We start from the raw sequence: 22,828 nt of genomic DNA on the forward strand, positions 1-22,828 counted from the left end.
GATTAAGAGCCAAGTTATCCGCCCAAAAGACACTCCACTGGGTCTTAAATCTTCTGCTGGAGAGAGGAAAAGGCTGCATAAAAATGGCCTTTCTTTCCCTCAATTGTTTCCTTTTAATGCAAGCAGTGATGATTGTGTTTTTAGAGCACATAGTCTCAAACACACGCTTCTGGAAATGGATCAGAGGACCTGTTTTTCCCATTTGTGGATCGTGTCATTATTTTGTCCAGCTTCCTGCAGATCCCAAACATGCCACACACGTGTTTGCATTATTTTTGAGGACTCTCCTTGCCACAAAGCACTCTAAAGCTGCAGTAATCTGAGGTTTTAGCTCCTTAAACGATAAGATTAGCTTTGAAATGCACCCTAAAAGCCCTCGCCATTGTGTCCCCCACTGCCACCGAATACAGTTTATTCTAGAGCCGCAAAAAAGCATATTTGACAACACAACTCATACCGTTTTATATTTACAGCAACTAGTTTGTTTGTAAAGGTAAATGCTAAAAGTCTATTGCGATTTTTACCCCAAAATGATGACATAGGACATAGCAAATGCTCTGTGAGTCGGCTGTAAGAGCAATCAGGAATCTGCACGTGCAGAAATAAGCTCTCTATTTTCTACGTGACTTTTTTGGGGCTTTTTCCATGGATAGTTTTCCGAGGCCTGGGGTCTGATGCGCAGGGCCGTAGACGTATGAGACGTGACGCATGTTGACAATATATTAAACTTATTTTAATTGAATAACCTCAAACTCCAAGATTAAATGTGCTCCTTTCAAAAAGTGTATATGGCCGACCGCTGCCTTAACTAAGTTTTAAATCTCAAAAAGTGTCTTTGAAGAAGTGAGAGTGGTCCTCCCTTTCCAAAACAGTCCTTGAGTTTAAAACTTGAATCAGAAAAATAGAACTGAAAGATCACACACACACACACACACACACACACACACACACACACACACACACACACACACACACACACACACACACACACACACACACACACACACACACACACACACACACACACAGCAGGCTTTGTGAATCCATCTAAATTCATTTGAGTCGTGTAGAGCTTCATGTTCACACCCTGCGCAGCGAACAGCACAATCTGTTCCTGTGAAGGTGCTCTAAACCTCCTAATCCCAACCAGAGCCGAGCGCAAACATGGGTTAGGTTTTTTTTACAGTGAGCCTTGTTTGTCGTGTTCGGGGTAAACACAGTGTAGCCATGATTCACCTCTGCTGGCTGTACCTGGGGCTCGGGGCAGGGGAGCAGATATGCGTGGTGTTGTCAGCTCCTCTAGCGATGCTCACAGCTCAGAAGCTTTGCAGCTATTTTCCGCTTTGACTGATTTCACAACTGGGATGCCGAGCAGAACTGTGCACAGCCAGACTGTAATTCTACGCTTTCCTGGCTCCCAACGCCCACCTGCAGCGCGGATCACACAGGAGAACGGGATGCAAAGTCAGTTTTTCAGGCCCTGCTACAGAGCATGCGGCATTTCAGCTGTACAGAACATTTCAGTTATTGGGGAGAGGAGAGGAGGCGGTGGGGGAGTGAAGCTAAATTAGTACGGCAAGTAATGATGCCCCGAGGCAGGGAGGAAAGAGAGATGTTGAAGACTCACCTCGTGCTCCTTTCATTAGCACGTCTCTCTCTCTCTGCAGCGCCGTGGAGCGTTGAAGCCGTCAGAGGTCAACCCCAGTGCCGCTCCCTGTGTAAACGCGCTGCTGTGAATACAACACAGTGTTGTTTCGGCTCCGTATGATTAAAACGCTCCCTGTAATCTGGGGGTAGCAATGTCTACATTTTGAGGGCACGGAGGAGAGAAAACTTTCCTCATGGCAGCTTTTACTTTGAGAGAAGTTGTCAGTAAATGGAGCAACACAATGGCTTTGATGCACGTGTGTGTGTGTGTGTGTGTGTGTGTGTGTGTGTGTGTGTGTGTGTGTGTGTGTGTGTGTGTGTGTGTGTGTGTGTGTGTGTGTGTGTGTGTGTGTGTGTGTGTGCTCAGTGACATTGCAGGAGAAGGCATCAAACAAGCACAAGGACAGGGAAATTGCTTAAAAGCCTGTCGGAGCGTGTGGCGAATGCGTAGACAGAAACCCATTTGCAATTACTTTGTCACTTTGTCATTTTCCTGAAACTTTAATACCCATGTTTTGCCTTTTTTGTTGTTTAAGCGCTTTGAAATTCCTGTGTTACAAACAAGGGATAAGCTGAAACTGTAATGTAGAACCGGAGCTGTGGGCTGTATAAATGATCCACGTCAAACATCTTGTGATCACTTCAGATCAACCAAGATCATTCACGGGAGACTGCAGAGGGTTTCTGAGTGAAATGTCACACAGAGAATGCAAAGCGTAATGTGAACAAGCAGTACATGGGAGAGGACCTCAGATGCAGGAGGAGCTTCGAGGTAACTCTACCTCGCCTTACACTGAGTGGTACCAGTGTCCCCGTCAGTATTTCCGTGCCGTCAGCACTTTTATTTACGACCCCGTCATCAATTTTGCCGCCACTCAGTGCAGCTGCCAGCCTTTACAACCTCCGTCAGCTGGTTAAGTAGATTGAATAAAACTTAAATGGTTCCCTCAAATCTGCGTTGTGCGACTACCATAAACCCTAACGTCGTCCGTCTATGAGCGACACTCTGCAGCGGCTACTTTAATGCGGGAGCCGGGCTCTGAGACAGGGAGGCGTTGGAGGAGATTTAACCTCGTTAGGTTTCCCCTCTCTGCTTTATTAGGAGGAGGAGAGGACTCTCCATCACTGCCGGCTGCGTCTCCCCCTCTCATCGCTCTCTGTCAGCCGGGGTTAACTCCGGCCATCATTAACCCACGCTGTCCTCTGACAATTAATCGCCAGGAGAGCATCCCATAGTACTTCTTCAGCTCCACGACCTTATGACCTCTAAGGGCTGCTTCTCAAAGACTTGTTGACAGAGTTGAGTCAGTCTTAGTTTTGGCCTTTTTACCTGTGTCCAAATTTACGCCTGATTTTTGCTTCATGAATGCAAACGATGATGCTGTTTGTGTTGCAGGCTTTGTTTACGACGCCCAATTATTCTTTTGGGTTTTCCTGTAGTGTGTTCTATAGGTTTTAGTGCATGTAAACGGTCTGCAGAGGCTGAAATCCCTGTGTTCCCTCCAGAGGGAGTTTCTCTCCCACGCTAAAGCGGCTCCATTGGATTTCATTTCCGGAACAAAGTGACATCACTCTATTGGCTTGTGATCGAACACATTGTTCCTGATAGGCTAAGGGGGCGGGACATCTCTGATCGGTTGACCAATCACAACAGAGCTGACCAGCTGACCAATCAGAGCAGACTGGGCTCTGGTTTCAGACAGAGGGTGAAAAGAGGTGCTGCAGCACAGGCAGTATGAGAAACATAAAGAGCTTTTTGAACATTAAAGCATGGAGACATGTCCCAGGAGAGACACTACATGTTCAAATTAACCTGAAAATGAGCAGCATAGAGATGAAAATGTACATGTTAGAAAACCCAATGCTGGACTTCAAGCATTTCACACTTGATTTGTAGGAATGGAGCAGAAATAAGCAGGGCTAAAGTTGTGTAAACTAGGAATAAGGTAGTGTTGCTGGTCAGTGGAAGAGACAGACCTGGAGGCTGACGTTATTCTTCAACAGATTGCACTTGAGTGGCTTTTTGAGTCCTTTGATTAAACTTCCAATACTAATCAATTCCCCTTGCAGACAGGCTTTGCTCAGACCACAAACACACACACACACACACACACACACACACACACACACACACACACACACACACACACACTTACACACACAGAGGAACTGGCCAGTGGATTAATGCTAAGCTGATGAATCATATGGAACAATGTGTTTCTGTGGAGAGCTGTGATGGCGGAGGCGACACAGTCTGGATCCCTGCAGACCCTGAGAGCGTTGTCTGGCCGCCACTCCAGATGCTGTGTGATCTGCCCATCCTGTCTCGTTGTGTGAGAACAAACACACACACAAACACACACACACATCAAAAACAGCCGCTCCGTAAACATGACAACATGGAAAAACATCAGCTGGTGAAAGCGTGCAGCTGTGATCAATGCTGGACGCTCAGAGTGTTTGAAGTTTCTCTCAGAAACACTGAGCCGCTGCGACGTCCAACATTCATCACAGGGATTTCTGTATCAAAAGGAACGTGTTAAAAGCCAACCTTGAACTTCATTGCGCTCCGCAGGGCTATTGGTTGTGCAGCAGAACATGATATAACATTTGGCACAGTAACAGAGATGAATGAACAATCAGCAAACCAGCAATTTAAAGAATACATAAAGACTAGTCTGTCATCGCCACACACACAAGCATCACCAGCATTATAATCAAGATCAGAGACAATCCTCCTCCTACAAGGCCTTAATATTTCCCTGATGGTCAAATAACCGTCTCTCCCTGAGTTTAGGAAGGTAAGTCTACGGGGCGATTGAGTTTCTGATGGTTTTTTAAGGGAAATCTGCCGTAGGGAGGTTTAAAAGAAGGTGGGTGCCCTCAGGTAGGGAGGCTGCGGCGTGGTGGCCAGTCCCACTGCGGTCAGCATGTCGTTGTGTCCCTGGGCGAGACACTGCACCTCAAATTGCTCCTGTGGGGATTGTCCTCAGTAATGAGAGTATGTCAGTCGCTTTGGATAAAGGTTGTTGATTAACATACCGTATCTTATATACAAGACCAGCGCCACAGTGTTGCCCTCATACTGCATTTTATGGAGAGAAAAATGCATGCATTACTTCTGAATTCCCTCCTGGGGATCAATTACGTCTTGATATATGTGTTTGTTCACGTTCATTTGTGAACTGAATCTGGAGGAAGTTATCAGCGGTAACTAAAGGTATTAAATAAAGGTAGTGGAGTAAAAGTACACCATTTACCTCTGAAGTGAAGCGGAGTAGAAGATCAACAGATCATGGGGATACTCAAGTACATGCATCTCAAAATTGTACTTTAGTACTTTATTGACTTAGTTACTTTCCACCATTGTAGTCATCCTATAGACGGGATTACAGAGCGATGTTCTGCAGAGTCTTTTGATCCAGTTGTTATTAAACTAAATCAAACGAGGTTACTGTAGTGCATGTGCACCAACCAGAAACACCAGTTCTCCATTAACCAGTTCTTATTAATGGTTTATTACTCATTTACTGAGCATGAATAATGACTGAACACGCAGGAAGCCTGTAGTTACAACGAATAGAGCTGTTGAGGAACCTGGCGGCAGCATTCCTTATTAAATTCCTGTAAAAACGTTTAATACTTATTATGTCTTTATTGATAAGGACTTATTTCTTCCACCTGCAAAACAAAACACTGGTTCTCAGGTAGCTAATAACTCACGGATAACTCATAATTAATGTGGCTCTCAGGGCATGGTTTGACAAAGATGCTGAGTCATTTTTCAGGTAGCTGGTACCTCTGTTTCTAAACTTGATGGAAACAGATTTCATCTCCCCCATGCGTCTAGAAATGGAGAGGAGAGGGATTAGAGGATCAGCTGTTACCCTCTAAGGATTGTACAGGTGTTTCTCATTATTGTTTCCACTTCTGTCGACCCCTAACACGCGTGCACATATGGAAACACCATTTTTCTGAGGACCCTCGTTGCCATAAAGCAGTATAGCCCTTGTGACGACCCCTCCACACCCCCAGGGGTTCTGTTCTGTGCTTCCTGTTGCAGGTTCGAGTGCTGCCCGCTAAAAGACATCCCGTTGAGTCTCTTCTCTCGCTCTCATTCCTCTCGCGGCGTGGCAGTCTTTATTTGTTATCTGTAAATAAATCGTTATATATTCATACCCCTCGACTCGGCTCACAGGTTTTTGTTGCAGCCCAAGAGCCGGGTTGTAACAAGCTGCTGCAAGAAATTGTGCAAAAATATTCTGCAGTCTAAGCTCCTTAAGTGGGAACATTAGCCGTGAATACAACTAATAAACCTGTCAGACCTTTGCAAAACCTGGCCCCACGGTTTCTTATAAAAGTGCAAGAAATACCTTTAATATGTATTGGTATTTCTTCCATTCGCTTACACTGGTAATGATTCAAAGAGAGCTCATGATTAATGTGGCTCTCAGTAACTTGTTTCTAGAAGATGCCGAGTCATTTTCCACATAGCTGCTACCCCTCTTTTTAACGAAACCCAGGGATCATCACAAAGCTGGATCTGGTGTTTCTCATCCCTCACTGTCACTCGGAGGCTGAGTTATAAATCCGAGCAGCGTCTCCTCCCTGAGTCCTCCCCATCCCCATCTTATCTGAGCGGCCTCCTCCAGCCCACAGCTTCCCCCCGGCAAACTTCCTCTTGGCCGCCCGCCAGAGTGCCGATCACTGCATCTGTCCGTCAGCAGAATACCGACTGATTAATGCTTTCACTGCGGCCATTAATAAAGCTGCAGAGAGGCCGCTCTCTGTAATTGAGAGCTACAGCGAGGGCTGCATTCAACCAAATGAGAAGCTCTTATGCAATATGTGCAATCCTGGGCATGTGGGGTTATTTTAAGGGATGAAAAGTGCGCCTACATCTGACATCCAATGATATAGTTCCTCCATGCAAAATACAGAGGGAGCACTCAGTTATTTATGTGAGGGCTGCAGACGCACAGAGTTTTATCAGATGTTATTATGTGTCCCGTGTTCAGTGGGGCAAAGTAACTAAGTACTGTACAACCTTTTGCTGCTGTGTACTTCTACTCCACTACAATTCAGAGGGAAACGGTGTACTTTTACTCCACTGCATTTATTCAACCCCTTTAGTTGCTAGGCAGATTAGGATGAATGATGGTAAATATAATCAGCCCTTAAATCAGACTGTAGTTCACCTGCAGTAAATCCAGCAGCTACCCTGCAGTATACAAAGCCATTCAAACTAGCTGCACCTTTACCAGCTCTGAGAACACTTTAATGATCAATCATTATAAAACATATCAGAGATATTATTCTGAAATGGACCAATCAGACAATGACTACTTTTACTGTCACTACTTTAAGTACATTTAGAGGAGAGTACTTTCTACTTTCACTGGAGGAACATTTAGAATACTTTTACTGAGACAGAGTATTCCTACACTCTGGTACTTCTACTTTACTCAAGTACAAGATCTGAGTACTTCTACTTTACTCAAATACAAGATCTGAGTACTTCTACTTTACTCAAGAACAAGATCTGAGTACTTCTACTTTACTCAAATACAAGATCTGAGTACTTCTACTTTTACTCAAGTACAAGATCTGAGTACTTCTACTTTACTCAAGAACAAGATCTGAGTACTTCTACTTTACTCAAGAACAAGATCTGAGTACTTCTACTTTACTCAAGTACAAGATCTGAGTACTTCTACTTTACTCAAGTACAAGATCTGAGTACTTCTAATTTTACTCAAGTACAAGATCTGAGTACTTCTACTTTTACTCAAGTACAAGATCTGAGTACTTCTACTTTTACTCAAGTACAAGATCTGAGTACTTCTACTTTTACTCAAGTACAAGATCTGAGTACTTCTACTTTTACTCAAGTACAAGATCTGAGTACTTCTACTTTACTCAAGTACAAGATCTGAGTACTTCTACTTTACTCAAAAACAAGATCTGAGTACTTCTACTTTACTCAAGTACCAGACCTGAGTACTCCTCCCTCCTCTTCCCGTGTGCCAGGAGCTGCTCTCTGGCTCTGCTCCTGGTTCTCTGCAGCAGAGTGATGGTGGTGTGATGACAGAGGACTGGTGTCTCGGCCACTGGCACCAGCAGTGATCCACGGTCTCTCTGCCGGACACAGCCTGATGACTCGGCTCGTTCGTCCCATCCATCTCCTCTCTTCTCCTACAGCGCCGCAGCCATTTGTTATAGGGCAGAACTAAAACAGTTTCTCAAACTTTCTCCCAAAGTTTGGCCTCTTTAAGATGTATTATTTCAACCAATGAATGCTAACCAATCAGTGTTACCCATGCAATACAAGATAGCATTATAGAACGGTGAATGCTAAACAGACAGTAGCTCTTCATCAGGTCTCCTCGACCCCTCAAAGCGCTTCACATACTACGAGTCATTCACCCTTTCACGCCTCATTCATGCAGAGCAGCACCACTTGCTCTAGGGAAGCCAACACTCACACACACTCACACACCGTCGGCCATCGGGAGCCCCTCAGGGTTCAGTATCTTGCCCGAGGATACGTCGACACGGGATCCAACCCTCAACCTTCTGGTGGAAAGATGCAATTCATTAAGAAACAGAGTCTCTTTGATTTATTTCACTGTGTTTCATTTACAAATCCATAGTTTGGATTGCTTTCTGTCATTAAACTTCATGCCTTCCCGGTGTCTCTGAACAAACTACATTAACTGTTACTTGCTTTGAAAACGGTAATATGAAAGTAAAATGTGGTTTATTGAAAACAGATTGACATTTATTTACAATAGTATGAATATTTGAGGCTTTTGGTACGTTTTCATTTACATTGTTTTTAAATCTCACGTGTCCCTCGCAGCTTTCTAAAATACCTCTATGGATAAAAATACCACTCCTTAAGAGTCATTCCTAAACACAAGACTGGCTTTTATAACATTAACCCCTGGCGACTGTGTGTTAAACCATACCATACACTCTGTATTTATTCTATTTAATATTCCACACCTTTCACACTTATTGTACGTATAATATCCTGCTTTATATTTTGTGTGCATTTTTTGTCCTGAATGTATATTTTTTAAATGCTATTTTATTGTAATTATAAGGCCTTGTTTTTATGCTGCTGCAACGAAAAAATGTCCCAAATTGGGATCAATAAAGTACTTCTATCCATCTTTTCTAGAGTGAAGCCGCAGCATCTTCAAGTCTCTTATTTGGGGAAAACCCCCCCCCCCCACACTCTTAGCTTTTAAATATCTTCCCCAGGACTGTGACGGAGCACACGGAGCACGCGGGTGTGTTGGCATCAAGGTTTATTATCCTTTATAATGTACAATATACAAAAATATAGGGTACCAAAAAATTCACAGTGTCTAAAAGGCAGTGATTACAGTCTACATGACAGGTCTAACAGTACACCTGGTAAGTTGCATAGAAGGGCACAGAGCCTCACATCACAGGGGACAGAGCTCGACGGGGACCAATCAGATCGCTGGCTTTCAGACGACGCCTATAAAAGGCTTGTTTTTGGATCGAAATGACTTTTTTAAATTACATGTTCATTATATTTGACTATTTGCTGTCTGTATGGTTTGTTTCTGTCCCTTATCTCATTACTCTTTGTGAGCAGCTGTTTCAGGTCATAAGCCACGGGCGGGCGGTCACGTTGTGGAGCTCTGTCCCCAAACAAACCCCACGGTCGGTGTGTACTTAGCTGCTGCACTTTTTTTTAAACAACTATAAGGCTTTTTTTTTTCTTTTTTTTAAACAAACAGTGTTAGCTATACAATATACAGATACATTTACACGATCCTCTGCAGGTCCTTACACCGGTCGCTCCTATATACAGATAGAGCTCTGGTCTCGTGCGTTGTACAGTAGCTGAACTGAAAAGCATTGCTGGGTTAGCATTCATCGATCAGGCAATAATAATAATAAAATATAGCTGTGAAAATGCCCTTTATAAACCAAGCTTTGACTTTAAATAGTTGTCAGTTCCTCCTGCGATGCTTTAACTTACAATGACCGACTCCTCAGGTATGAAATATAGAAACGCCTGCGACAGGATGTGGGAAAAAATGCACGTCTTCGACACACATCGTCATATATAATCATATGTATGAAAGCATTTACATTGTACAAAATACAGCAAACCCTCTGTGCTCACACACACACACACACACACACACACACCTAAGCAAGCATAATTTACTCTTTACTGTTAAAGCGGGCCCCAAATGTGTGTGATGTTACCGTCGTTCTGTGTAAAAAACATGTCAATATTTGTGTTGTTTTATCGTTGTTTTATTTCACATATCGAAGACGCTTTTGCAAACTCAAGAAAAACAAAGCAATGTGTTCATTCAGAAGTGAAATTAGAGAAACAAGAAATTAATCAGCTCTATCTTACTCAAAGAAAATATGTCCTCCTATGCTACAGCTCGTTTAGGAACACAACAAACATTTCAAAAAAACAAGTGCCAGTCTACTAGCTTATTCTACCATCATAGAAAAACCCCCTATCCAGTTGTTCAGCACACTGGCCATATTTGATATGACCACCGAGCTATTAAGCACTCAGTAGAATCGATTGGAGAATCAATCGATTCCCTTTCAGAAGTCTGAAGAAAAAAAGTGAAGAAGTAGAAATGGATCTGGCCCCTGCCCTCTTTTGCATACAGGCACCCAAGGCATTCCCAAAGCTTTATGTACAGTTCTTCCCACAATCCTGGCCGTCCTTGTCCGTTGAGGGCTGTGACTCTTACAAAACAACCGACTCAGAAGTTCTTATCTTTCCGTCACGTGGAATACCCACAATGCAGGGCGTGCGTTCGCCCCCAAAACAACCCGGTTGATATTGATCTCTAATTAATTTCATCATCGACTTGTTTGAGTCTTTTGTTTTGTTGCTCTCTCGCTCTGCAAGGACACGAGGATACGCTCCGTTTGTTTGCAGTAACTGCTTCTGTTGTTGGGGGACTCAAAGTTCTTCGCAGGCCCAGAATGTGGTTAGTTATGGAGAGAAAAACCGGTGACCCAGATCCAGAGAAATGTCTTTTGTTTTAACGGTTCTGTCCGTGTGGATTTGTGGATATGAACTCATCACCTGTGCAATCGGTCTAAAGCCAGAACTCGTCCTCCTGGAATTTTCCACTACATCCCCCCATGAAGCTTTGAGTTGACACTGCTATATCCAGTCAGGCCGTTACCATAACACCCCCCCAGCCGGTTGCAGAAGAGCCTGACTGCACCAGTCCTTTTTCTCGTCCGAACGCCAAATGGAAAGTTCCAGAAACTTGAGGACCCGACCATGCGGAAGAGACGACGGGGAAATGGCGATGAGGAACCTGTCCGTTACAGTTCACGTCGGTTCAGTTATATCACCGTGGCATTTGGGGTGGTGTCCGTTGTCGGCGGTGGCTGGGGGTTCGGAGAGCCGGAGGGGCGAGTCTCAGCTGTTGTTGTTTTGGTTGTAGGTCCGACACGGCGAAGGGGAGGAGTTTGGTTGGTAGTCGAATTTGCCGAGTGCTGCGGGATAGTAGGTGGTGGTGTAGACGTTGGTTTGCTGGAGCGGCGTCGGGTAGAAGTTGGACCTTTCATCCGGCAGCAGGTTGTTCTTGTTGAGCGTCTGGAAAAAAACAGTAGAGGGAAAATAAAGATTTAAGAATCAGAATCTACATTTACAGTGTTAGAGCAAGAGCGGAAGAGCAGGTTGAAAGGAAAAGGCATGCAATGATAAAACAATACAAACTCACATTAGCAAATAAATACAGATGAAGACTAATAAACACAAACCATAGCGGCAATTTGAGTAAAACTAAGTGACATAAAAGCATATTACAGTATTCAAACATTCATGTTGCAAATACTCAAAGCTTGAATGAATCCCAGGGTTTTTCTAGAAAAATATAGCATGAGGCTGTAACATCACTTCCCGCCAAAATTAAGCCCCGCCCACTTTCAGGTGTAAATCCTTCATCAGAGCGAAGCGGGAAATAATAGTGTCTTCATGTCTTAAAGCTGCTGAGTCATATATTGCACCTCCAACAACAAATAAATCCAGAGTGCCTTTACTTCCTCTCCAGAAAAAAGGAGAGTAAAGAAAGGATCAGAAATCTCAGTCTCAGTGTCAGCCTGCTGCCTGCCACTCGTCCCCCGCAGACCCACCGGACATCCATCCCCTATTTATTCTCCGTAAGCTGTCTCTGCCGTCTGACCAGACATCTGACCCCATCTCCATATTCCTGGACTCAGTAAACCCTTTCTGACCCACAGAGAGATTGTTTTCTGGCATCTCTTTAACATTTTACAGGGAAAATCTGCATTTTGGTTTGAGGGCGCACGCCGTCAGAGAGAGGGAGCAGAGACCCTGTTACCAGGTTTATACAAAACCCTGAATCATGTTATTTTATGCCATATTATTGACTACAAAACGCTCTCAAAACTTGTTCTTCATTCAAACAATGAGCTCATATGTGTCTTGAGTTTTTATGCTGGATTTTTTCAGCTTTTTTTTTAGGTTTTGAGGACTCAATTAAAGTCTGAAAGTTGGAATTCTTCACAATGTGGACACTGTTTAATGTAAGAAGTAAGAATAATATCTGTAATTCTAGCTCCCAGGTGAATAAAATACCTCCACTAGCCTCGAGGTTATAGCCTGTGTGCTCTGAATGTATTCACAACCAAAGCGAACCAATTTAACAAATTTAATTTAGTTCATGTCAAGCATACTCACTGCTCTAATATACGAGATGGCGGGAATTCACTGCAGGTCTCTTAAATAAAAACAAGACTAAAAACCCACATATTATTCTAATGCAATTGCTGAGTCCACGGTAAAAGCCAAACATCAGGTGGAACACTTTCCAGGGGAAGCATTAGACTAATGTAATCCATCTGAACAGCTCCTGGGACCGAGGCAGAAGGATAATCAGGTTAGAGTCGCTGAAATACACAAACGCTGGGCATCATAAATTGGCCTGGAGGGAAGGAACCTGCAGGATGAACAGCGCTGCAGCCGAGCGCCGTCACAGCGGCTGCACATCCCGCTGTCTGGCGGCCCCCCCCTGTCGTTAAAGCTAATGAGTTCAGGCTCTCAGCACCGCTGTCAGCGCCACAAAAACAATAACAGCCATTACGATCATCGTGTCGACACAAAGGGACGGGTCGCTGTGGTTACGTGATCCCGCCACGCTTTGGTGAGGGTCTCTGATTCTGGCAGGTTCACAGGTCCGGTTAACATGACTCTACGGAGGCCGACAGAGAGCCTTGTCAGTTCAAATGTACTGACGTAACACAGTTATGAACAGTTGGCTGAACGTCAACAAGTCCAAACAACGTGCATCGTTTTTTGTGTCTTGCAGCGTTTCGTTTATGCACGCTGTTTGAAAACCCTGCACATGTTTCGTGAAGTTGGAGAATGTTTTCTAAATGCTGCACATGTCTTGTCAAGCATGTGTTTTGATATTTGTATTGCTTCTGGAGCTGCAGCGCATTTCTCTTAAAGGAAATGTCTCTGGCCGAATGTGGGGCTAGTTTTGTCTCAATAATGTTTGTGTGAACAGACAAATAATCCCTGAGTAAAAATGTCATCTGTCAATGTAAATACTTCCACAAATGCAATGAAAATATTTAGCAAATGTAAAATGGATCTGCAAATAAGCAAAATAATAATAATAAAAAGAGACTTCTCAATTCTATAATTCATTTACAAATGAAATAAAAGGAACTTCTCTCTTCCATCAGTTTCTATTGTGGATCGAAAATGTGTTTCATAGATCTCCATTCTCTGCTTGTTTTAACACAAACTAGTGGAATTATTTTGCTTATCTGCATTTATGAATGACACAGATGTTATTGAGACCACTCGAGCCCCATAGTTGTAGTTTATGTGTTAAGAACAGCAGGCGTAAACATGACGTGTAAAACTAAAAGTCCAATTTGAAATATCGTAGGGTTTGGTTCGTTTCAAATCCCATAAAAACAGCACATGCTTTAATACAAAATCACAGAGCAGTATCAGCATGTGGAGAAAAGCATCCATTGGGAGGGTCCTTGACCTTTGAATGAAATGAATTACTGTGCTGCTTCTGAGACGTGGAATATTATATTAGTTTTGAACTTTGGAAAATATATGCGCAGTCATGAGAGAAAAGTGTCAGATGTGGGATTATCCAAATCTAATTTACTTTCATCAGTGATTCGTTTGTGCGCTGACAGACTTATTGGAGCTGACGGACACTGAGATAGTGGTGACAAACATCAAACTCTATTTGATTGAGGTTATTAAAACCTAATGTATCTGCAGTTTATTATCACACACACCACCAATGAAAGTTGTGGAGAGGCCAGAAAACTGCACTGAATGTTTATAAACCTCTGGGGAACGTAGTTTCTTGACGTTCTGTAAATGTGAATGCACAGTGGAGCGATAGCAATGGGAGGTCGAGGCCTTACTAATGCGCCGGATAGCTAATGGGACCCATTAATAAGGACTTGGTTTACGGGCAGTCAGGACGGCGTAAAGCCTATAGGTTCTGCAGGAGAGCGAGGAGGAATAAAAAATGAACGGTAATTCATCTTCTGCGGTTAGCGCTCCATTGAGATAAATGCCTGAATAAAGTCTCTAAATAAAACATGAATCACATCGCCCTTGAGTCTTCAGCCTGTGTGTGTGTGTGTGTGTGTGTGCGAGAGCAACACCTCTCTCCACCTGTGTTGTCTATTCTATACCTTGAACTCCATGGGTGTGTACTTCTCGTTCTTTGGCGTGGTGTTGCCCTTGTAGTTGAGGTGGTTGGGGGTGGTGGGGTGGATGACGGCGGACTCCTGCGAAGGCTTGTGGAAGCGTTGACAGTAGACATAGATCAGGAAGGAGAGCAGCCCCGCCCCGAGGAAACAGGACACTCCAGTGGCGATGAGGTGGATGGAGGTGAATGCTGGGAGAAGAAGAGGATACGTGGAGTCTTAAAACACATCATCACATCCTTCTTTGTTCCCCCTGGCTTTATGTCATACATCCAATACAATTTAAATTCAGAATTAGGTAAAAGTAGTATGTTATATAGGTTTTAGTGCATGTAAAATGGTCTGCAAAGGCCAGGATTAGGTCTAAAAATGTCCCAAATTGGGATCAACAAAGTCTCTCTCTCTCTCTCGGCTAATGCTCCAACACATTGTGAGTGATAGGCGAACGGGCGGGACATCTCTATGCTGACCAATCGCAACAGAGCTAGCCAGCTAACCAATCAGAGCAGACTGGGCTCTGGTTTCAGACAGAGGGTGAAAAGAGGTGCTGCAGCACAGGCAGTATGAGAACAATAAAGAGCTGTTTGAACATTAAAGGATGTCCCAGGAGAGATAGGAAAATGGATATGAAACCTGGAAATGAGCAGAATAGGGCCCCTTTAAGACAAGTTCTTAATAGGCAGAGCAAAAGCGCCTAACGCAGGGGTGTTGGTGGGGAAATCAATCCATCAGGTTTGTACTTTTGGATTTGTACTTCCTTGGTCGCTCGTTTTGGTTTCATACAGGGTTGTGAAAAGAGTCTTTAGTCTGCACATGAGTCTCACAACGTTTTTTAAAAGATGTGCCAAGTTGTGGCCCATCCCTGTGACACACATTACTTTCGTCTCGCTCCTCTGACAGACACGAAAATGCACATATAATGCATGGAAACACACAACATGGACGGACATCTGAGGAAACACACAGGGCCAACCTTAAACATGCACACAGGAACAAAGTGAGGCAGCTTTTAATCCACTCACCTCCACAGTGTTGGTCCTTATCAAAACCAGATGCAGGGAGAATGACTGCAGAGAAGAGGAACACAGGGTCAGACATGCACACACACATGCACACACTCTCTGCAGAAACAGCATTCAACAAACACCGGGGGGGTTGACGCATGCAGACACAAAAACAGTGAATATGATTGTTAGAAATGTTGCGCAAACCGTCCATTGAGAGGTTTCTTTTGCATGAATTTCAAACGTTTCTGGAGAAAACCGCCTAAAAGAAGATACGATTGAACCTAGATGCGTTAAAGATGCATACATTACATCTAATGCAATAATTTAAAGCTACAAATACCCCTCAAATCCTAAAAGGGAGCAGGCAGGGTTAATGTGTGTGTGTGTGTGTGTGTGTGCAGATTTAATTGCATCTCCTGATTAATTTTTTGGCCTAATTCTTCAGTTTGCTCACAGCCGCCTCCCCTCTGCGTATGACCTTAACAAATCCATCCAGCGCCTCGTTGAAATCTGCAATAAAAATTAGCTGTGATTTGGTGTTGTGACAACCCATTAATATTAATCGCCTTCGTCTGGACTCATTAGGGATTCTGCTCGTGGAGAGGCCTCTGCTGGCGGGCCATGAAAGATCATCTCATGAGAAACTTTTCTGAGCGAGTCATCAGCATAACAAGGTGCGCCGGGGCCAGCGGGGTAAAGCGCTAACTCGCAGGATTCACACGGTCCTATTACGCTTAATTAAACTGCAGCAGATTCATTTAGTGCACGAAGACAACGGTTGCACACACACGGGAAGAGGATGACTGATGGCGCTGAATGATACTGTGTACATGTTTGATGACAAACAAACAAGTGTCTTCAAATCACATGAATGAAGCAGCCAATTGGCATAAAGGAGGACTAAACGACGTAGGTGTTTTATTTACCAGTTGCTAGGCTTGTTAACATTTCTCAGCTGTTGGATTATTTCTGCTTTATTATGTATAACAGAAAATGTGTGACCATGTTTAAAAGACTCAAACACTAGAAGAAAGAGGACATCACACAAGAGATTACACGATTCAATTTGAAGGCTTTTCCTGGCAAAGGTTACCCAAAAAGCTAGTAAAACAAGTGGAGAGCGTGCAGTTTATTTGGGGATTTTCACAAGTTGTTTCCTCAATATTCCCGTGAAATTGCTGCACTCGAGGAACCTTTGAAAGCTCAGACAGTTTAGTAGGAGTCAGTGTGAATCTCCGTCTGACTCACCGGGTATTTCATTGCAGTCTCGGCGCTGAGTGCTGTTCCCCACACAGGGGCTGCTGCCCTGGGCCCCGCACACCCGGCTCCTCATCTGCAGGCCTGAGTCATCGCAGGCGGACCACAGCGACCAGGCCATCCAGCCACCTGAGCACAGAGGAAAAAAGGGAGATCAATACAAACCCACAGAGCCATGTCCAACTCCTGGAAACCAACGCGCCCACCCAAGCTGTCGGCACCCACCGTCCAGCCAAACAGCCCCCACCACACCAGAGAGAGTTTGTGATGTAAACAGGACCGGGAGAGAGTCGACCCCGCGGAGAGTTTGTTTAGTGCATAGTGGAGATGTTTGTCTCCTGAGCCAAGCTTTAGTGCCGTTTCCCCGCAGCAGCCGACCGAGCCGTAAACAAAGGCTGCTCTCCAAGAAGAAATTCCCAACAAACGTCCCCCTTTGAACCATGCACTCGTTCACCCTCCGTTTAAAAGCAGGACGATGAAAGGCTGATGGAAGAAGATGGTTTGTTATTCAGGGTGTAGACTGTTGGCAGAGAGACAGGCCTCCTTTACCTTTCCTATCAGTCAGCTGCTCACCGTCAGGCTGCTCCCTCTGCACCATCTGTTCCCTTCTCAATGCACAACCCTCTACACACACACACGCACACGCACACACACACACACACACACACACACACACACACACACACACACACACACACACACACACACACACACACACACACACACACACACACACACACACACACACACACACACCTGTTTAAAACACCAACACAGCCCACTTTAATTGTTTCATTTATTCCCATTTATTTTTGTCACCCGGACGACCTGCGTGATCGTACTGTTGAGTCCGGAGGAACCCGAGGCTCCTCGTTAGTATTCTGTCCCTGCACTCTGTCCCGCTGTCCTCCATTACTGCTGGAAACTTTAATCAAATGACCTGCGACAGAGGCTTCAAATATGCCCGTGACTGACAGCCAGCTTGTCTTTAATTACACATGCAGAGTGGGGGGGGGGTGGTGGTGGTGGCACCCGCAGGACCCCTGATAGATGGCTGATGCTGTGCCTGTCAATAAACTAATGGACGGGGAGACGGATCGGGGCTGGAGTGATTGTTAGCTGACAGTCATACATAAATACCCCATTGGGTTCATGTCAAATACGGAGCAATTAATCCGATAAAGACAGAAATAAAACAGCCATTTCCCTTTTTAACTGTAATTACAAGCCAGGCTGACTTTGAAGGGACATTTTCCAGGTGAATGACAGGCTGGCTGATTCAACATGAGAAGGAAACATCTTAGCTAAATCCATCGTCCCTGTAAAACACAAATCTGCAATCCCCCTCTGGCAGTGATTATCTGTCGAGGCCATTTTGGTTTTCCAGCAAATTGAACAAGGTGGGAATCACATGTTTGGTGACAAATCGTGAAGGCTGAGCCTCAGAATCAGAGTCGGGCTGAATCCTGATTATGACTCCTGATGCTGGACTCTCCTGGTGGATTAACAGGCTCATGAATATTTCAGTGTCCTTGTAGCAGAATGGAATGGGGTTGTTATACATCTCACATCTTATCATCATGGTGCGGGGGGTTTGGCGGAAGCAAGGCTGAGTTAAAAGAATAGTTCAAACTTGTTTTGTGTCTTCTTGTGTTATTTAATATGTGTTAAAGTTATTAAATAATCACTTTATGCTTAAAAAACCTCAGCCAAAGTGGAGTGTTGATAGTTTGCTTTTCATTATCCAGGTTTTAAGGCGTTTACCTCTGAGATTGTTTGTGTCTGTTAAAGGCTTATCATTGAATAACGATATGATTCTTTCACACAGAAACTAAGTATTTATCGGTCGGTAGAAGAAGCCCCAATTCTGGAAGGATATGATGCTTCTGCAGTGTAATCAAAATCCCATTCACCAGCTGGTAATCAGAAATGGGTTTCCAATGCACAGCTTGGAGATGTAATTCAGGGAGCTTGGATCGTCATCAGGCATTGAAGAAAAGTGCATGACCAAAACAATACCATCAACAATAAACTTCTTGAAACTCCGACTAATAAAACTACATGACTGTAAAGAAGAGAAAATAACAGCTGTTTTTCAGGTGAACGGATTCTGAAATGGTACTGTTCTAAACTAAACTTTTGAAATGGTTGTGTGACACTTCTTTGCATATTACCAGTATAAAAACATGCCCTCTACATGCACAGGTTCTCAAACCTTTGGACACTTTATGTAAAATAACTCTGAAGTTAAACAACTCGAGTAAAGATCTTTTAAAAACTCTCCAAAGGTGGAGCTCAGAGCTGCAGAAACACCACGATGTGAGGATGGGTTGTTTTCTTTTTAGCATGAACTGTTACTCTCTTCTGCAGCTACAGTAAGACCTGGTTTATTCATCAGCCAAAGATGAAAGGGTCTAGCAACAACACGGTGAGAGAGATGATTGCCTGTCTGGAGGCGGGATGAGAGGCGGCGCAGGACAGGGTTCCAGTCTGAATTTATGCGTGACCTTACCATCGCAGGTGTGTGTGTTGCACAGCGCCTCTTCAGTGTGTAGCCCCAGGCAGATGTCCCCTCCGTTAGCGGGCGCTGGGCTGTTGCAGGCACGCGTGCGCTGGTAGTGACCGCCGCCGCAGCCCACCGAGCACTGGGACCAGGACGACCAGCAGGACCACGCACCTTTTACTGCAACACAAGGGATGGTTATTGGTCAGTGTTTGAAATCCTGCATCATAATTGACTTTTGAGGACTTAGGACTTGACTTGAACCCCCAGATCTGCTAGTTTGTTTGTATTTGTGTGTATTTGGTCACAGTTAAACCACTTTGGCCCCTTCCTTTGCATTTGTTTAACACATTGACTGTGAGCAGACCTTCATTACAAGGCTGGACGTTGCTAATGCTAACAGGCTATGGCTAACCTCTTGAGTCAATCTAGTGACGCTGGCATCGTGGAAACCACCAACCATATTAGAAAAAATGATGTCCTTCAAACGATTAACATGTGAGGTAACGCTTTATATTAATGTTGCTGTAATAAGCGCTAGGTAAACCGTAATAAGGCCCTTAAAATTAGAGTATATAATCATTTACATGTTATTGTTAGACATGTATAAGCACCTTAATAAAGTTGTGACCAGATTATAATCTGCTTATGAAATGCTTTTTAGGGTTTCTTATGAATGTTTTTAGCATTACAAATGATCATTGAGTCTAATAAACTTGACTCTTATTTAAGAAAGAGCATTTTACTAAGCTTGTTTGTTAGAAATACATTCATTATTTACATTTTACTGTGAATTTTGCAGCTACAGGGTCTCAAAAGAGAGAGAAAAAACTCAATAAGCCTTCTGTTAAACACTTCATACAATGCAGTTTCCAATAACCTTGTGCATATACTATATTTTCTAATTTGTACATTACAAAACAGTACATTTCTTCCCGATCATAATCCACTGTGTCTTTGCTTCGTCCTATCGATTGAACCCGTCTCCCCACGGGGGGACCGTTAATGTCTCAGTGTGTGATCTAATCAGGACAGCGTGACTGGCTAATTGAGCTGCTGATGTGCGTCTCGCTGACGGAGAGAGGCGCCGTTGCCTGGTAACGTCACAGCGCCGCAGACTCCTCTATTAGCTGAGTAGATTAGTGTGACCACTTAGATCTGACTAACTCACAGCTGGACACCACTCTGACTGGCTGTTTACTGAACTGAACCAAACCCGGACTGACTTCCTGCTTCTATCGCTCTCTCATCGTCAGCCCTGCCTCCCCCGTGGCTAATTTATGTTCAGAAACATGAACTTGAAAGGTGTCAAATGTGTCCTCGTGTGTTAGTTTGGCCGCTCAGGAACAAAAGGGACTTTGGTTTAAGCTGGATGCTCCAAAGTTATTGACCGACCGGACTTAAAACCTGACCCTGATAGGTCTGATTTATGGTTTGACTTGAACTTACCAGACGTCTTAGGGCTGGACTTGTATGACTGATCTGTTTTGGAAGTATCACACACACTACTCTGGATTTGATGTCTGTTTTGGTTATCATCAGTGTTAAAACTGTGTTCAAATGCTTTTAAATTTCTCAGATTGCTAATGAGACACACACACACACACACACACACACACAATACACTGATTATTTTACAAACCATACTGTTGGGAAAAACACCTTCATGGAGTTTCAGAATAACTTAAAAGTTTTTTAGGCCAGAAGCTCTTATAACGAAACTTATAATTGAACTCAGACTAACTGTGAGTCAATGTCTGACTCAATGTCGGTCTTTTTCTCACACAGATGCAGTATGCCCTCCACACACACACACTACACTCTCCATACACACTATTCATTTCAATCTCCACAGCAATCTATACCGCCTCCACCCTGCTCTCTAATCTCTTCATCAATTACTATCTTGCACTCAGTCTCTTTTTGTCACTGGCCTTTTCTTAACAGAGCTCCTACCCCCAGCTTCCTGATTGGCTCCCTCGCAGCAGGAAGTTACCAAATGCCGCCTAAGCAGGGTTTTCTTAGCTAAAGTTGCTAAGCTAACAGCTGTGGATTTAACGTGGATGCCAATACACTACGGGAATGTAATCAGCTTTGCACCATCCCATCATAAATGCTTAATTCATTTGGCACCGCTCTTGAATAAAGATAGCGAGAGCTTAAGAGGACGTTTGTGTATCGCTAGCCATTGTGTCTGTGTGTGTGTGTGTGTGTGCCGAGTCTGGTTTAATAAGTGGAGCCCGTCAGTGCGGCAGTTTGTGGTCAGCAGAGTCCTAGGTCAGCTGATTATGGCTTGATGAGGACTTAGAAGAAGATAAGTTAATTTGTCCAAGGACTCTCCCTGCTCTGCTGCAGCTAACCATTAGCTAATGAAGCTAATGTTCCACTCAGCGCTGTATCACTTCCACCATTGACCTTTCCTCTCGCTCTCTCTCTGTGTCTCTTAGTGTGCAAGTATTTCCTATATGAACCCTTCATTTAGCAAAGAAAGTGACTTTATCTGAACCCTATTTGCATTCAATTTCTATTACAGACACGCTGTGTGGACATAAAGCACATGAAGTGTTTTAACTGTCATGATTGCAGCGTTTGATCGCTAGGATCAGATTAAACTCAAATCCAACAGTGACAGATAAGCAATTAAATATGATGTTGTTTTATCACTCCCCTTCAAAGCTTGTGAACTAAAAAGGTCTCGATTTAATGATTCAATAACATATGGAGAACTTCATTTACATTTTCGTTTGGCATTATATTAAAGCACTATCATAAAACCCAATCTGTTCTCCATCAGTTTTACACAACAGCATGTGAAAATGTGGACCAAAAATGTACATGAATGTTACAGAGCCATATCTATAATGTCTGTGTTTCCAAAAATAAGGAGTACAAACTTGACAATAAGGACGGTGTTTAAGTTTTTCTAAAGAAATGAATAATGAAACTCATGCTAACTGTGACTCACTCACTAACAGCATGTAGGGGAGCCAACTCTCTGCCTCAATGTCTGCCTGCCACACACACACACACACACACACACACACACTAGGCAAATGCAATTTCCGGAAGTAAAAACCTAATGATGGGCTTTAAAGGAGCTACAGCACGGTCACATGACTTCACGTCACCACTGCTAAGCTAAAGGAGGCTAATGTTGGGCTATAAAGGAGCTACAGCACGGTCACATGACTTCACGTCACCACTGCTAAGCTAAAGGAGGCTAATGTTGGGCTATAAAGGAACTACAGCACGTTCACATGACTTCACGTCACCACTGCTTAGCTAAAGGCGGCTAATGTTGGGCTATAAAGGAACTACAGCACGGTCACATGACTTCACGTCACCACTGCTAAGCTAAAGGCGGCTAATGTTGGGCTATAAAGGAACTACAGCACGGTCACATGACTTCACGTCACCCCCGCTAAGCTAAAGGAGGCTAATGTTGGGCTATAAAGGAACTACAGCACGGTCACATGACTTCACGTCACCACCGCTAAGCTAAAGGAGGCTAACGTTGGGCTATAAAGGAACTACAGCACGGTCACATGACTTCACGTCACCACCGCTAAGCTAAAGGAGGCTAACGTTGGGCTATAAAGGAACTACAGCACGGTCACATGACTTCACGTCACCACCGCTAAGCTAAAGGCGGCTAATGTTGGGT

The 22,828-nt window shown here is 43.9% G+C and overlaps 1 protein-coding gene across 5 annotated transcripts in view; it reads right to left on the minus strand.

Annotated features, from left to right (window-relative positions):
• Nucleotides 1–8,946: 8,946 nt before the first annotated feature.
• Nucleotides 8,947–22,828, minus strand: part of sema5ba (sema domain, seven thrombospondin repeats (type 1 and type 1-like), transmembrane domain (TM) and short cytoplasmic domain, (semaphorin) 5Ba) — a 160,115-nt gene continuing 146,233 nt past the window's right edge. For 2 of the 5 annotated variants that reach the window (XM_063887157.1, XM_063887158.1), the window contains 6 exons: nucleotides 19,174–19,344; nucleotides 17,211–17,285; nucleotides 16,653–16,790; nucleotides 15,420–15,464; nucleotides 14,383–14,588; nucleotides 8,947–11,278 (listed from right to left, as the gene is read on the minus strand). In XM_063887157.1, the coding sequence (XP_063743227.1) occupies nucleotides 11,102–11,278; nucleotides 14,383–14,588; nucleotides 15,420–15,464; nucleotides 16,653–16,790; nucleotides 17,211–17,285; nucleotides 19,174–19,344 (812 nt within the window). In that variant the 3' untranslated portion in view covers nucleotides 8,947–11,101. The remainder of the gene's footprint in view (nucleotides 11,279–14,382; nucleotides 14,589–15,419; nucleotides 15,465–16,652; nucleotides 16,791–17,210; nucleotides 17,286–19,173; nucleotides 19,345–22,828) is intronic. The other 3 variants (XM_063887161.1, XM_063887160.1, XM_063887162.1) reach the window with 3 other exon arrangements.

The sequence above is a fragment of the Eleginops maclovinus genome, chromosome 7, assembly GCF_036324505.1.
Source record: "Eleginops maclovinus isolate JMC-PN-2008 ecotype Puerto Natales chromosome 7, JC_Emac_rtc_rv5, whole genome shotgun sequence".
Lineage (NCBI taxonomy): Eukaryota > Metazoa > Chordata > Actinopteri > Perciformes > Eleginopidae > Eleginops > Eleginops maclovinus.